Source organism: Portunus trituberculatus, chromosome 46, assembly GCF_017591435.1.
Source record: "Portunus trituberculatus isolate SZX2019 chromosome 46, ASM1759143v1, whole genome shotgun sequence".
NCBI lineage: Eukaryota > Metazoa > Arthropoda > Malacostraca > Decapoda > Portunidae > Portunus > Portunus trituberculatus.
The window spans coordinates 5,750,456-5,765,455 of record NC_059300.1 but is presented as its reverse complement, the minus strand read 5'-3'; the positions used below and the strand labels follow the sequence as shown (position 1 = coordinate 5,765,455).

At 41.2% G+C, this 15,000-nt stretch overlaps 1 protein-coding gene across 1 annotated transcript in view; it reads left to right on the top strand.

Moving 5' to 3' along the window:
- Positions 1-5,362, top strand: part of LOC123520001 (cAMP-dependent protein kinase inhibitor gamma-like) — a 70,771-nt gene extending 65,409 nt beyond the window's left edge. The window contains exons 3-4 of the mRNA XM_045281776.1: positions 2,100-2,269; positions 4,622-5,362. Of these exons, the coding sequence (XP_045137711.1) occupies positions 2,107-2,269; positions 4,622-4,716 (258 nt within the window). The 5' untranslated portion in view covers positions 2,100-2,106 and the 3' untranslated portion in view covers positions 4,717-5,362. The remainder of the gene's footprint in view (positions 1-2,099; positions 2,270-4,621) is intronic.
- Positions 5,363-15,000: the final 9,638 nt, after the last annotated feature.

The window sequence follows — 15,000 nt, the reverse complement described above, 5'->3', positions numbered from 1 at the left end:
TTATTTCCTCTTCACCTTCAGGTCACTTTATTATTCAATCACCGGACACAAATCACTGCCTGTGGTGATGCAGATTAGATTTCCAACACGGTTCGTTAACTTAATTGTACAAAGGAAGCAATTTTTCTTTTACAATAAGTGTGATAGTTTTTAATAGTAGGAAAGTGGAAAGTAGCAAATTTTAACATAAGAAAAAACAAACATGAAAGTAACCTAACATGATAGAAACCTTCATGATTCTATTCCGGTCATTTCAATGGAGGTGGGAAAAAGTCTGTCCGAGTGACTTGTTCCATTTCTCCAGTTTCCAGAATGAAATTTATTTATATTCTATTTGAGTTCATTATTAACTTCGGGTTTGGTCATTAGCAAATCGGTCGGGACGGACGGAGTCAGCTGGCAGCGGGGCTGGAGCGTCCTGCCGCCATCTTAGAACATAAGAAAAGAGGGAAGCTGCAATAGGCCGCCAGGCCTATACGAGGCAGTCCCAGTGTGCTTAATCTACCTAATTCCATCTATCTTCCCCATCCATTAATTTATCTAACCTTCTTTTAAAGCTCCCTATTGACTCAGCCCTGACTACATGCCCACTGAGACCGTTCCACTCATCAACCACTCTGTTTGAAAACCAGTTTCTTCCCATTTCTTTCTAAACCTGAATTTTTCAAGTTTAAACCCATTATTTCTGGTTCTGTACCCGCTACTGATCCTAAGAACTACATTCATGTCCCCTCTGTTAAAACCCTTATACCGCTTAAATACTTCTATCAGGTCTCCTCTTAACCTACGTCTCTCTAAGGAATGCAGATTAAGTTTTTTTCAGTCTCTCTTCGTAGGGAATATCCCTCATTCCCTGTATCTTTTTAGTCATCCTCCTTTGCACTGACTGCAACTTGGAACATGGCCGTGAAAGAGATTAATAAAAACGACAAGATGAATAAGAACAGAAACATAAAATTGTTTAAGCATCACAGTATAACCCGCATTAGTTTTATTTTATTTTGTCGCAGTGGAGAGATGAAAATTATAAGCTCAATACAAATAAGTTAACGTAAAGCATAGTTTTTTTTTTTTTTATGAAGGATGTGCATTGGTGCATTAGTTCTGTTTGATATTGACACGGGTTCGTGAAGAGGCGAGCGACGGCTCCGGTTGCAATCCTAAACTTATAAGTATAATGGTGTTTCTTGGCCCACTTCCTCGCCAAGCCTTTGGTTAAGAAGTTTAATTTTAGAAACGGTTTTGGGAAAAGTGGTTCAAGTACCAAGTGACTCGGTACGAAACGTCGTGAAGCCTATTTTGGCTCGGTTATTCTTGAAGCCTATTTGGACTCGGTTCTTTCTGTTTTGATAATCACCTAACTTCAGGACCTGAGTACCATCTGCTTCAATACTGAATGACTGTAAACCACACTTATGCTGTAGACACAATAAAGAAGTGAAAGTGAAGTGAAAATTACATTGGTGGTACTTTACCCAGACACATTGAGTGGTTCATGAAGAGACGAGCGACGAGAGGGATGAATCAGAGTATTATGTAAATGCAGCTTTGCCTAGCCGAGCAGCCCCTTCCCTTGTTTGGCTGTTTTACTGCGGCAGATGTACTTACGTGGAGGTAATGAAGCAAGCTGAGATACTACCAAGGGAAGTAGAGATGGTTTCCTACCCTCTCCGCCCCCCAACACACAAGTAATAAACTCTCAAGAAATTGGGGGTTCTAGCCAACGACTTAGTACAACTTTTAACATATTCATTGTACCCAAGCTATTTTATGTCTTCCCTGTTTGGTCCTCCTTCGTAACTATTACAAAAAAAAAAAAAAAAAAAAATACAGAAGAGCTTTAAAAAAAAATCCTTGGCTTCAATTTCATTAATTATCAGGAGAGTAAGTGTATACGGATGCACAGGTGTGTGTAATGCAGGTGTGTAGGTGATTTGGTGTTTTCAGGTGTGAGATGGACCGAAAAAACTTTCCCTTCTGCACTACTTTTTCCGCTTTGTTTTCCTTTCCTAATTTTCAACTTTCGTAAGTAAGATAAATGATTAAAAAAATTCTAGGTGTGGGTCGTAAGAAAGATATATGATTAAAAAAAATTCCAGGTGTGGGATGCTGTGTGTGATGGAGGGGGATGGAGTGGGAGATGCCACCTCGGAGTTTATCGCCACTGGTCGGACAGGTCGCCGCAACGCCATGCCCGACATACTCTCCGACCACGCCGCCACCACCACGGCTGACCTGCCCGAGGCCCTGGATAAGCTGTCCTGCTCAGGTAGGCCAACAACCTGCTTCTCTGTACCCCTCCAGGCCTTTCCCAGCTTCAGGTACAGGAAGATCGCAAAGTTTCTAAACCAGGTAATAGGCGCTAAGCTTAAAGGAGGGAGTGGATCAGCTGGTGGTAACTGATGCTGATGCTAACACTAGACAAGTGCCTTCATCTGTGTCATGTACTGGACAATTTTTTACCCTTTTAAATAGCCATCACCCTGACATGGATGTTAGACCACTTTATTTAGCATTTTTTCTTTATTTATTTGTTTTATCTTTTTTTTCACTTTTAATCATAATATACTTATGTTTCTTTTTTATTTACACATATGTATTCGTTTTTATATTTGTAGATACGTCTAGCAGTAATGACGGCGTATTCTTGGCTGTCCTCTGTGGGCGGAGCTTAAGAGCATAACTAGCTATACGCTTTTGGATCATTCAGAAGACGAGCGGAAATAAGTTGTAAATGTTATAAACATTTGAGAATATCTATTCTAATTGATAATTCAGCAGAAATTTGTGAGTGATTTAGAGTTATGTTTAACAATAACTTCCGGAAGTCAACTGGAAAATGCACGCACGAAAAACATCTTACTACTCAACTAGGGAATCTATAATGTGTGTGTACCTAACTAAGTACAAGGGCAAGCAAGGCCAAGGCTGTCTTGATAACCTGTGTTCCACTCTCTTAGGAAACCTCATCAAGCTAGTTGAATGACGAGTGGACTTCGACACCGACTCAAACTTTCGTCATCTTTTTTGACATCGTCTCTAAATAATCCTCAAACTCTAGATAACCTTTTTGACTACACTTGACGAAATGGCATCTGTAGTGCGCCCTTTTGTTTGAACAGTTGTGTTTTGTTTCATTGATAATAAGATATCCTTGCTAAACTATCACTAGAATCTTCAAAGCACCATTGAACACCGGTATAACTTCTACTAGAGCCTCACATAGTAGAGGTGAAACGCTGAATTGTTTGAGAAAACTTTCTCTTTTAAGTAGTGCTTTGCCAGTCGCTCGCTGTCCATCAGGAAGAAGTTGTGCTGTGCGAGGAAAAATGAGTGGAGAGTGAACACAGTGTTGTTGCTACATTAGGCAAGATAAATCTGTACTAAATAAATAAATAAATAAATAAATAATAAGATGAAAAATACAAAATAAAAATAAATAAAAATAGATATCTGAGTGTGATTATTTGGGTTCTGCTTGACGTGCACCACTGACAGCCTTTTCATCACGCCCAGGCAACTGGTTACTGAACAAATAGTTTGCTGTACTTCCCATTATTAATTAACAGTTCCTCATGAAAATAATGAATAAATAAAATTAAAGCTGGGACCACAACGGTCATTGCATAGTTCTCTTGTTTGCCACCACTCTCCTAGGCTTGTGTGAGCGCTCCTAAATGTGTCAGTTTCTTGCCTCAGCTTTTTATAACATCTCCATTGGAATCTGTTCTGTTTTTCAAGAGTTATTTCATTATTTTATTAGACATTTGTGGGTTCTCAAGGATATTATTATGATTCGACTAAGCTATTTTTTCAAGTCTGTTTTCATGATTCCAGTGGGTTGTTTTATTTTTTCAAAGGTGTATTTTTATGAAACCAAAGCTTTATTGTAAGTTTCCAATGGTATTTTCATGATTCCAAGGACTTTATGATCCCAGTGATAACTTGACAAGGTCTATTCATGATGAATCATAAATTATCTCCGACCTATAATAATATTGCATAGTTCAGATAAAAGAACACAACGTGGCAGACTCCGTACCTGGACTGGCTCCTCCAGCACAAGCACACACAAACTTTGCTGGACGTTAAGTAATTACCTGGCGGCAATAATACGTTAAGCCGTGATGCATTGATACAAAACAAGCCACCTGCCTCATCCTGTGCAACTAGGTAACCTATAATATTATCTGTTTAATTTTATTACGAAATAAACTCATTTTTTTTCCACTTGCATGAATAAGTTTATTTTAGGAGAGAGACAGCGAGCTCACAACTCCTCAGGTCACATCCCCTACCTACTTCTTGCTACATGAACAGGGCGTACACATAAAGAGGCTCGTCCATTTGCCTCGCCACGCCCGAGTTTCAAACACAGGTCTTTTCGGTTATGAGCCAAGCATGCTAACCATTACACTACGTGGTGTGTGTGTGTGTGTGTGTGTGTGTGTGTGTGTGTGTGTGTGTGTGTGTTACAAACCCTGAAGCCATTAATATTTTATGTAATTTGATTAACTATTTTTTCCATAGAATTCCTTAAAGTCTCGTATATTTATATTGACATTCACACATGGAGTTGACTTCCACCGTGCGCGACCTGTGACCACCACCTCTCCCACAGACTCTGGCGGCGCAGCCGGCGCTGTGGGTGGAGGCGCGACCGGCGGCAGCAGTGATGGCGCCAGCACGAGTCAGGCTCAGTCTTCAGGCTCTTAATGCTCCACCTTCACCACCACCGCCCCCTGACCTGCGAAACCTCCTCCCTTTCTAGCCCCGCCCAGCCCCGCCCCGCCCAGGGTAATGCTGCACAGAAACGAGAGACACGGGCGGTTCACCTCCTGGCATTACAATTAAACTATAGTAATAATACCTGTGTTTTATTACCTGCCTCCTCATCAGGAGCCATCAAAGTGTGGAATGGAGGCTGCAGGTCGCCAAGGCATGGTTTTACCACCACCACCTGTGCCACAAACGGAACCTAATGATCGGGTGATCTGTGCACGCACAAATGTGTCGTGTGGTGGAATGCAGCCAGTCGTTGTCTGTTAACATGTTCAACAAAGCAACATCCTTTAGAACCAAGCGGAGAAGTGATGGCAAAAGTTTGGTGTCCTGCTGAGAATGTTCCGGTTATGGAGCAGCACCACCACGCAGCGCAGCCTCCCGGGGACACCTGGACCACGATACATGACCATCTAGATATAGGAGTTTCTTACCTGTAGACAATGAATGTTTCTCTAGTTAGGTAGAGGAAAGGTAGCTTTATTTATTATACTGGTACTTCATGTCATGCTTGTTTTCGCCATTATATTGTGTTGTATGACGGTTCTCCTCAATAAAAGATAATTGCCAACGAATTACCTATGAATGTTTCGAAGCTTCACTGGTTCATGATCCAAACCTTAAACGTTCAGAGTTCGGACCTATCTGCCATTTTGTCGCTGGAGTCAGCCACGTGAAGACGGCCGCCCCATTGCTGCTGCTGTTGGTGTTGGTGCTGCTGCGAGGATGATAGCTGGCTATACAAACTCAAAACCTGGAGAAAATCAGAACGGGGGCACACCTATATTAGGTATGTAATTGAACTAGAGCTGTGTTTGATGGTGTAAACCTTCGCCTAAAGTTAAAAAAAGGGCGGCCATGTTGGCACCGCGAGCAATATTGGACTCCGTAATAGATGGTATGTACAGGTTTGGACAATATGTTCGTTAGCTGGACATTACTCCATTACAACGGCGTAGAAGGATAGTGCAGTTGGTATTAGAGGGATGATAATATAATTGACCGGTAATTAATACTATAGGAACATTGGAGCGGAGTGGGTGCTGGTGGAACATATATCGCCTGGAACACGATGTTCGATCGAAGTGCTGTAATTATAACTTTTTTCCGTTACTCAACCACTTCAACACGTAAGTGAATGAGAATTCAAGTGACGTAAGTTTCATTGACTGGTGTTTGACTTCCGCGTGTTATGGTTGTTTAGCCTTAAATGCCCATGTGCTCCACCGCTGTCTGTGCAAGTATGTGCGAAGTGTATCTTGTACTCCACATTCTGGACGATCTTACCAATAGGACCTCCTAACGAAGCAGTAAAATACTCACATTTAGTGATAAAGTACTTAATGCACAATACGTTTCTTGTGGTTTTATTTGGGGAACGGCCTAGTGTGTCGTACACAAGCCTTCAAATGTGCGGTATTCGGCGAGTTTTCTCCAAGTCTAGCAAGGTGCGGCGAGCCACGGAGCTTCATCACACTCGGAAATTGACTTGCATTTGTTTCTAGCTGGGGTTTGTGGGTAACTACTGAATAGGATTCTTATTGTGTTTATAGTTCTTTTGTCCAATGACGTGCCACCACCTCTTGACATCACGAGCTGCGCCAATGGGAATTTGCTGTATGCATTCGTAGGCGGGGCACAGCTGGGCAGACAGGTGCACAAAGACATCTATGTGCTCAGTTCAGCCATGGCCACCAGTGACATTAGTAGTAAAGGTTGCGAATTTCATTACTGGGAAATCATCGCTCCTGTGATGCAAGTCAGTGTACAATCGAGAAGAGGACCAGCCAGGACCTTCATCCTTTCGTTAAGGTATTGTGAGGAGGGTATTGGTAGAGGTAGGGCATATTGTGTGAAGCTATAAGAGAACCGGTGGGCGGAGAGGGGGGGAAGCTGCCCTAAAGCAAGGATACGGTAGGTTAGGTTTATGGTAGGGTTAGGTTAGTGTTGTGGGGGGGGGGCGCAGCCGCCCCCCGGCTAGGATAGGTTAGGTTAGGTTTGTTAGGGTTAGGTTAGTGTTGCAGGGGGTGTCCGGGGGCGCAGCCCCCTAGGTTAGGTTAGTGTTGTACGGGGGAGTCCGGGGGGACGCAGCCCCCTCGGGCTAGGTTAGGTTAGGTTTATGTTAGGGTTAGGTTAGTGTTGTAGGGGGTCGGGGGGGCGCAGCCCTCCCCCGGCTAGGTTAGGTTAGGGGCAATGTCCCCGAGAAGCCGTCCCGTGCGCTCGCCTCCATTCCCGGACCCCCCTCCCCTTCGCAGCTCCTCCACCCAGCTGATTAGACGTCACATATATGAAGCTACGCTATTGGTCAGAGAGAGAGAGAGAGAGAGAGAATATGATCACGAATAAGGGGAGAGAATATGATAATGAATAAAGAGAGAATATGATAATAAATAAAGAGAGAGAGAGAGAGAGATGATCACGAATAAGGGGAGAGAATATGAGAGAATGAGAGAGAGAGAGAGAGAGAGAGAGAGAGAGAGAGAGAGAGAGAGAGAGAGAGAGAGGATATGGTAACGAATAAGGCAGCGTTTCTCAACCTTTTTACCCTTGCGTAACACTTAAAATAAATGTCTCAAGGAACCCCTGCATAAAAACAAAATTATACACCATTATTTCTCATTTTATTTTCATCGTATTTCACGTGACAAATATCAGAGAGAGAGAGAGAGAGAGAGAGAGAAACTTTGCGGTCGCCTGACAGCAGACAGTATTGCTGTGTGTGTGTGTGTGTGTGTGTGTGTGATCACTTTTATGTCGCGAGACAGCAGACATTTATGTTTATTAATTAGTTTTTTTTTATTTATTTATTCATTTATTTATTTTATTTTTGTTTTTTGTGTGTGATATCACTTTTACTTCGCGAGACAAGTTTTTCCTTTATCATTCTCTCTCTCTCTCTCTCTCTCTCTCTCTCTCTCTCTCTCTCTCTCTCTCTCTCTCTCTCCCTCCTTATTAGTGATCATATTTCTCTCTCTCTCTCTCTATTCTCTGATCATATTTCTCTCTCTCTCTCTCTCTCTCTCTCTCTCTCTCTCTCTCTCTCTCTCTCTCTCTCTCTCTCTCTCTCTCTGACCAATAGTGTGGCTTCATATATGTGACGTCAAATCAGCTGGGTGAAGGAGCTGCGAAGGGGGAGCCGGGAATGGAGGCGAGCGTGCGGGACGGCTTCTAGGGGACAGTGCCAGGTTAGGTTAGTGTCCTACAGGGGGAGGGTTATGGAAAACTTCCCTATATTTAGGGATATTTTCCAACATTTGGGGAAATTTTCCTAGTTTTTCAAAGTCCATATCACTGAAATATGCCTTCCCCGTAAAACCCCCGATTTCCCACAGGGCCCCAAGCTTGCTGTGACTGGGGAGGGATGACGTAAGAATATATTATTATTATTATTATTTTTTTTTTAATATTTAAAGCCTCAGAGTACCGGAGACCACAGTTCCGCACGTTTGAACTATTTTTTTTTTTTTTTTTTTTAAGTAAAATTGCGAATTGCACATTTCGTTTAGTGTAGAGAAAAGAATGACTCCGTCCTAGGTAATATTTCAATGTGAAATATTCACTGTCAACGAATATTAACTTTATTGGCAACCCACGATGCAACAATGGTGATGTCAGCTCCAACTATCTTGACAATGTTATTTAATCATTTGGTAACTGATTTTGGTGACGCATATCCGTAAAGGTCTCCAAAATAATACACATTGAAGTAGCGACTTGTAGAATGAAATATTCATTAAATAATATACAACTTTTAATGAGTTGTATATGCATAATTTATGATCGTGTTTACTCTTAATTAGGACCCTTTCATACACGAGTGAGCAAAGCTTGGGTATCTCTATATTATCTTGCACCTTCATAGCTCTGGCCTTTTAAGCGGCTATCACACTGGAGCCTGTGTCCTCCGACAATCGGCTGTCGATCTTCCGTGACAGGATAGTAGCGTAGATTGTACCTATCACACACACACGCAGACACACGCGGCCTTCCACCGTCCGATACCGTCGTCCTTCCTCTTGTAAACAACAACAATGGCCAACGTTTTCTCCAGTGATGGACTGTTTTCAAGTGATACTGGTGACGCACTGTTACTTATTCACCTTGTGAGGCAATCAAGAAAGAAAAGGCGGTTGTTAAGGAGAGAATGGCTGGCACGGCGGGCATATAGACTGGTTAATGAACTTGCTTTGGAGGACCAAGAAGGGTACAGGCAGTGGATACGACTCACCAAGCAGCAGTTTGATGAAGTCTTAAGGTTGATTGCACCCAAGATCACCAAGCAAACCACAAGAATGAGTGAAGCAGTCCCAGCTCACATGAGGCTGATCACTATAATTACCCAAAGGGCATATTTCAAACATCCCTGGCAGCCTTACTATAATTTTACTTGTATAGCCTTCATGCATAGGCAACAAACATATATTTAATAGTTTTCCTATGATACAAGGTCCAACTTTGTAAATATCAGCATGATATAAAATAAGAGCAAAAACACAAGCGCCATTTTGGTACCTTAACCTCCGCTGTCGAAGGAAATTCAACTATTGTGGGTACGAGCTTGCAGGAAGGAAGAATATAGGAAGGCCGGCGGTGGCGTCCGCTTTGCAGGAAGGTCATCAGTAAAAGTGCTTGTTTGATAGCCGCTTAACCCTTTCTATTTTTCCTCCTTCAGGCCCCTACACCAGCAATTTCTTTAGCCTGCCTTATATCTTCCATCCTCCGAGCATGGCCGATGCCACTCCTTTCATTCTTTAAGGCAAACATAGGCATGACAGGACTCTATGTCAATGAAACACAAATCCCACTATACATGGTATACATAAGCCCGATCAAGTTTGTCAACGCAAGCATAACCCGGCATCGTGTCGCTTCCTTCCGTTTCAGACTTGCGTTAGCTTGATTTTAATGCTACAGGTGACTCGGTATTGCACCTGACCAAGAGCCAGACTTTTGTCAACAACTCCTGTAAAGAACAGAGGAAAAAAAAAAAAAACTGCAAACAAAGAACAAATCATCGTTTACACCAATAATTCATACATCTAGCACCATATTTTCTCCAGGAACTCCGTCTTAATCTTTTTTTTTTTTTTTTTTTATACAGTTCCAGCAGCAATACCACCCAATCCCGTTCTGTCTTTCCATTCATGACATTCCTCAGTTGCCTCAACAACTTGTATTATCTCACGTCTGTTTCTGGCATACTTCACACACTCCAGCATCACATGCTCCACTGTCTCATCCTCTCCCATCTGGCACACTTAGCTGTGGGAGTCAGACCATCTATAACTCCTTACATTTATATCCATACACAGTATCTCAGGGATTAAGTCACTTTTCATTATGATTTTTCTCAACTGCTGAAATACCAACTAGTTTCCAATCCCCCACCTGCTAATCCTAACATTCCACAGAAAACCTTTTCTCACTAATCTTGTATCATCCATTCCCTTTAGTCTAGCTTTGTATTTCAGCATTGCCCTTGTCTCTGAAAGTATTCCATCCCATTTCTGTCACTGCAAATCTACTGTAAGTGCGTTCAGTGTCACTCTTGTTAGTCTGTTCTGCTTTACTTTTAACTTCTATATTTCATTCTCATTTAACACAACCACATTCATACCTTGCATAATATTCAGAATAGCCACACATTTCCAAACATCTTGCAGCACGTTATACTTGCTCTCGTTACACTTCCTGGTTGACCCACAAACTGGTTCACCATGCTTTTATTCTGTTTAACAGCCTTTCATACTCATCCACATTCCCAGATGTATGGTATTCATCAACCTTTTGTACCTCATTCTGTCTTCACACTAAATTTATCTCATCCTTTGAATTACTCACTATCATTACCTTGCTTTTCTCGGAGCTAAATATCGTTTCGTCTCCTCCAAACCCATCCACAACATCCAACAAACTTTAAGTTATTTTGCTGATTTACTCATAACTATAGCATCTGCATATAAGTGTATCTTATTTCCCATACTTATACCTGCATTCTTTCATTATCATTCAGGCAGCAGTTCCTCAGTGTATAAGCTAAAAAGGGTTGGTGACAATATACAACCTTGCTTAAATCCTCTTTACACAGCCCTTGTATCTATATGTGATGTATCTATATGTATATCACACTATGCTATCTATCTTTGCACTTGACTCAATCTTTTCTAAGACTAACATTTCTTTATTCATAAAAAAAGCTACTCCTCTTACTGTATCCTTAAATTTCCATACTTTTTCAATCACCTAGTCCTACTCATTTCTATCCACACACACGTCATCTTTAAAGTGTCTCAGTCGTATATGCCATTCATTGAATTCCTTACTCACTCCTTTGAATTTCCCAATGCCATACTCTCTAATTCATACATTCAATCTTCATATATTTCTAGTCTGGTAGGTACATAACTCCTCTACAGTCAATGTCCACTGGTTCTCTTTCATTGTTTCTACAACTCCTGACTACTTAAATGCATTTTCTTCTCATAGACTTTAGCTTTGTTAATAGCTACTGTTTTCAAATATGGAAATCTAAATATTACAGCAATTAAATGACAAGAAAAGTTCACTATTGATATAACTTGTTAATGCATCACATCTTTATTCATCCCTTTTCAGAATTTTAGATCTGCTGTGGGTTCCTTTCTTTTAGAATAACAATCATTATAATAAGTAATTGTAAAAATGAAAACCTCTCATTCATGTACATAACTACACAACTCATCAGTGGATCCAGTCAGTTCTTTAACTTTACATTCTTCACAGGGAATTGTCACCAGTAGTCACCAGAGGAAGGCTACAAGGGGCAGCCATGGAAAGCAGCGACCAACCACAGATTGACTTACCAGTGAAGCAATGGAGCAATAATCACCGTAGCCAGTGTGATGGAGCCTCACTACTTCACCACACCACCACCAACACCAGGAAATTAACTTAGTTTTCATCCTATTTCTTTTTCACAATTCATGAGTGATGTCTGTTAGAGATTAGGTGAGACAGTTAGAATGAGCTCCTCTTCTTTACTTTATACATGGGTTCTTGCTGCTCACTGCCTACTATGTTGTAACAAGAGGATAAGAACCAGGAAGGCATGTATGAGAGCTGTGGTATGGAAACAGTGCAAATGGAGTGATTGTGTGAGACAAAATGAAAGCATCCAGGTATATGCTGTTGTGCTGAAAGATGAATAATCAGAATTGAGGAATGCATATAGGGAGTCGGTGGCATAGTGGATAAGGTGGTGAGCATGGGATCAGGCAGATGTCCATGCGTAGGTTCAAATCCCACCACGTACAGCCCTGGAAACTTTGCCATTTGTTGAGTGGTTTAAAGTTACCTAAATGTCATCATGATACCCAGATGGTTACACCAAAGATGCACTTGAGTAGTGATATGGGCCCTAATATGTGTATCACTACAAAATTGCCTGTGCCACTAATGGGTGGAAACTGAACAGTGCTTGCCATACATACTCTTCAAGTATACCTACAGCCCCTATAGGCCATAATAATAATAATAATAATAATAATAATAATAATAATAATAATAATAGAGGAAGGCTACAACATTACATGAGAGGATGAAGAGTGAAGGTTTTGAGAAGGTTCACTTAATAAAAGAAAAGATAAAGGATAGAGCAATGGAGGAGTTTATAATGCAAAAATATGGCATAGAGGCAATATTAAAGATGTGGAGGAAAGGTAAAGACTGCTCTGTTAATGGCTTACTTTTGGCTGTGAAAAAAATAACCACAAAAAATTTTGAATGTTTTTTAATTAATACAAGAAAAAAAAATTTGTTTTGTTTATTAAATCATGTGACCCAAGAGAGCATGTCAGACAATATGTAGTGCTTTCACCAATGTCAGAATGGACCAACTTACAAAGTTAGGTTCCTCCAACCTAGACAGTGTTACACTAAGTTTGTCAAACTGGCTCAAGGTAATGAATGGTGTATGCTCTACATCTTGTCAAAACGTCACTGACACAGTGGTGCGGAAAGTAGTAGAAAGTGTCTCTGTGGCCTATGGCAGCAGTATCTATGGAGCCACAGAGATAGTGAAAGCGGTCATAAGGAGAGATTAATATTGCGAGCCGCTGGTCTTGAGTGGCATTTAGACTAGCTCAGAATGGCCGAGACACACCTGAGTGATGACATACTAGTGGACGACAGTGAGTATGTGGGGATTGGAAAGGAATAGAAAGTTCAGGACAGTAGGAGTAGCAGCAGCTTTTGTGTATAGGAAGGAAAGTTAATTTCAAGTAGGAAAACTAGATGTAGGAAACTGGGCCATGAGTGAGGATATTTTAGCAGTGAAGGTAGAGAGCACAGGTGAGCACAGGAAGTATGAAAGATTAGTGGTGTTTGTGGTGTACATGACAGTAGAGGGAGACAGCAGTGAGACAGCAGGAAATATGGTATCTTTAAGATAGTGAAAGAGTATGCTGGAGAGAGGGTGTTTGTTATGGGAGATATGAATGCACATGTGGGTATACTAGGTGAGTAAATGAAGATGGTGAGATGCTTGACAGATGGATGTGAAGAATATGGAGGAGACCCTGGCTGAAGGAAAGAGTGACTTGTAGTCTGTGATTGATAAGTTAGTGAAAAGAATACATGAGATTGTGGACAACATGTGGATTGATGAGGGAGAAAGTGAGAAATGCAGCAGCCAGCCAGTTAGGGTATGTGAGAAATGCCAGGAAGCATAGATGTGAGACTGTGGTGGAACGACGAGATTAGGGATGCCAGGAGAGAGGTTGAATAGATTGTGCAGGCAGTTGAGGGAGAGGAGCCACGAGTGAACACCAAAATGTATGGACAGTATATGTGAGGTAGCAGTGAGTGATGAAAGGCAAGATGATGAATGCTAAGAGTAGATATGAGAGGTGTGATGATAGTCTCGGTGTGGAAGGTAGTATAAAATGGTATAAATTCCTGAGGTGTGAGGCAGCAGGGCCAAATGAGATACCATAGGAGGTATAAAAAAAAAAATTGATCAATAAGATGAATGAGCTTTTTCATTGGGTATGGAAGAAGAGTGTGGAATGAATGAATGTAGGGTGACTTTTGTTGCATAAGGGAGGATACAAGAGTAAGAATGAGCTGAAGAACTACCAACTGCATCACTAAATAGAGTAGGTAAAGGGTTTGGGACAGTGTTGAATGAAAGATTGTGTAAATGGATTGAACAAACTGGAGTGATAGGTGAAGAAAAGAATGGTTTCAGTGTAGATAGGAGAGTTGAAGATGAAGCTTGTGGAGAATAAACTGAATGAGAGGAAAAGGCAGGATGGTAGTAAATTATACTTAGGTTTTCTGGATATAAAGAAAGTGTATGACAGGGTGAATATTAGAGAGCTAGGCAGAGGGTCTTAGAAAAGACTAGACTGAGTGCAAAGATAGCTAGCACAGTGCAAAGTATATGGACACAAGGGTTATATTGAAACAGACTGGTTAAAGAGTGAAAAAAGAGTTAGACAAGGTTGTATATTGTCACTCTTTAGATAAACTAAGTTTGAGTAATTTGCTACAGAATGAGAAGAATGAGGAATGATAGGATGTGTGTGCTCCTGTAAGCATGCAATGTGGTAGTGGTAAGTGAATCGGCAGATGAGCTTCAAGTTTATTGGATGTTGATGGGTGTGGAAGAGACTGAAGTGAGATTTAGTACTGAGAAAAAAATCAAGGTAAAAGATTGTGAATGGTGAGAGAAACTCAGTGTGGAGACTGGGATGCAACAGACTGATGTGGATGAGTCTGAATGGCTATGTGAAAGCAAAGAATGAAAAGATGAGTTAGAACCAGTAGGTAGGCTGACTTGGAACTGCAGCAAGGATGAGAACTAGCAAGTATTATGTACTGTGAGAAGTTTGTTAGTGTGGCTATTCTGAGCATCACATATGATACAGCATGAAAATAATTAGAAAAGTTAGGACAACAGAGTAGCTTGAATGGCAATTAATGTACCTGGGTATGCAGTGATAGGTGTTGAAGGAAGACATGGAATGGAGTACCTTCTGAGAGTAATGTAATAATGGCAACATAGAGATTGAAGGCTAGGTTAGTCCCTGAATGATGCAATCATAGTTAGGAAGGGGTTTCTGTGGAACGTTAGGAATAGCAGGTGGGGAAGTGTCAGGATGGTAGTGAGGAGTGGTCTGAAAACTAATCAGGGGAGACATGCTGAGTGATTGGATATGATTATTAGAAATGGAGAGG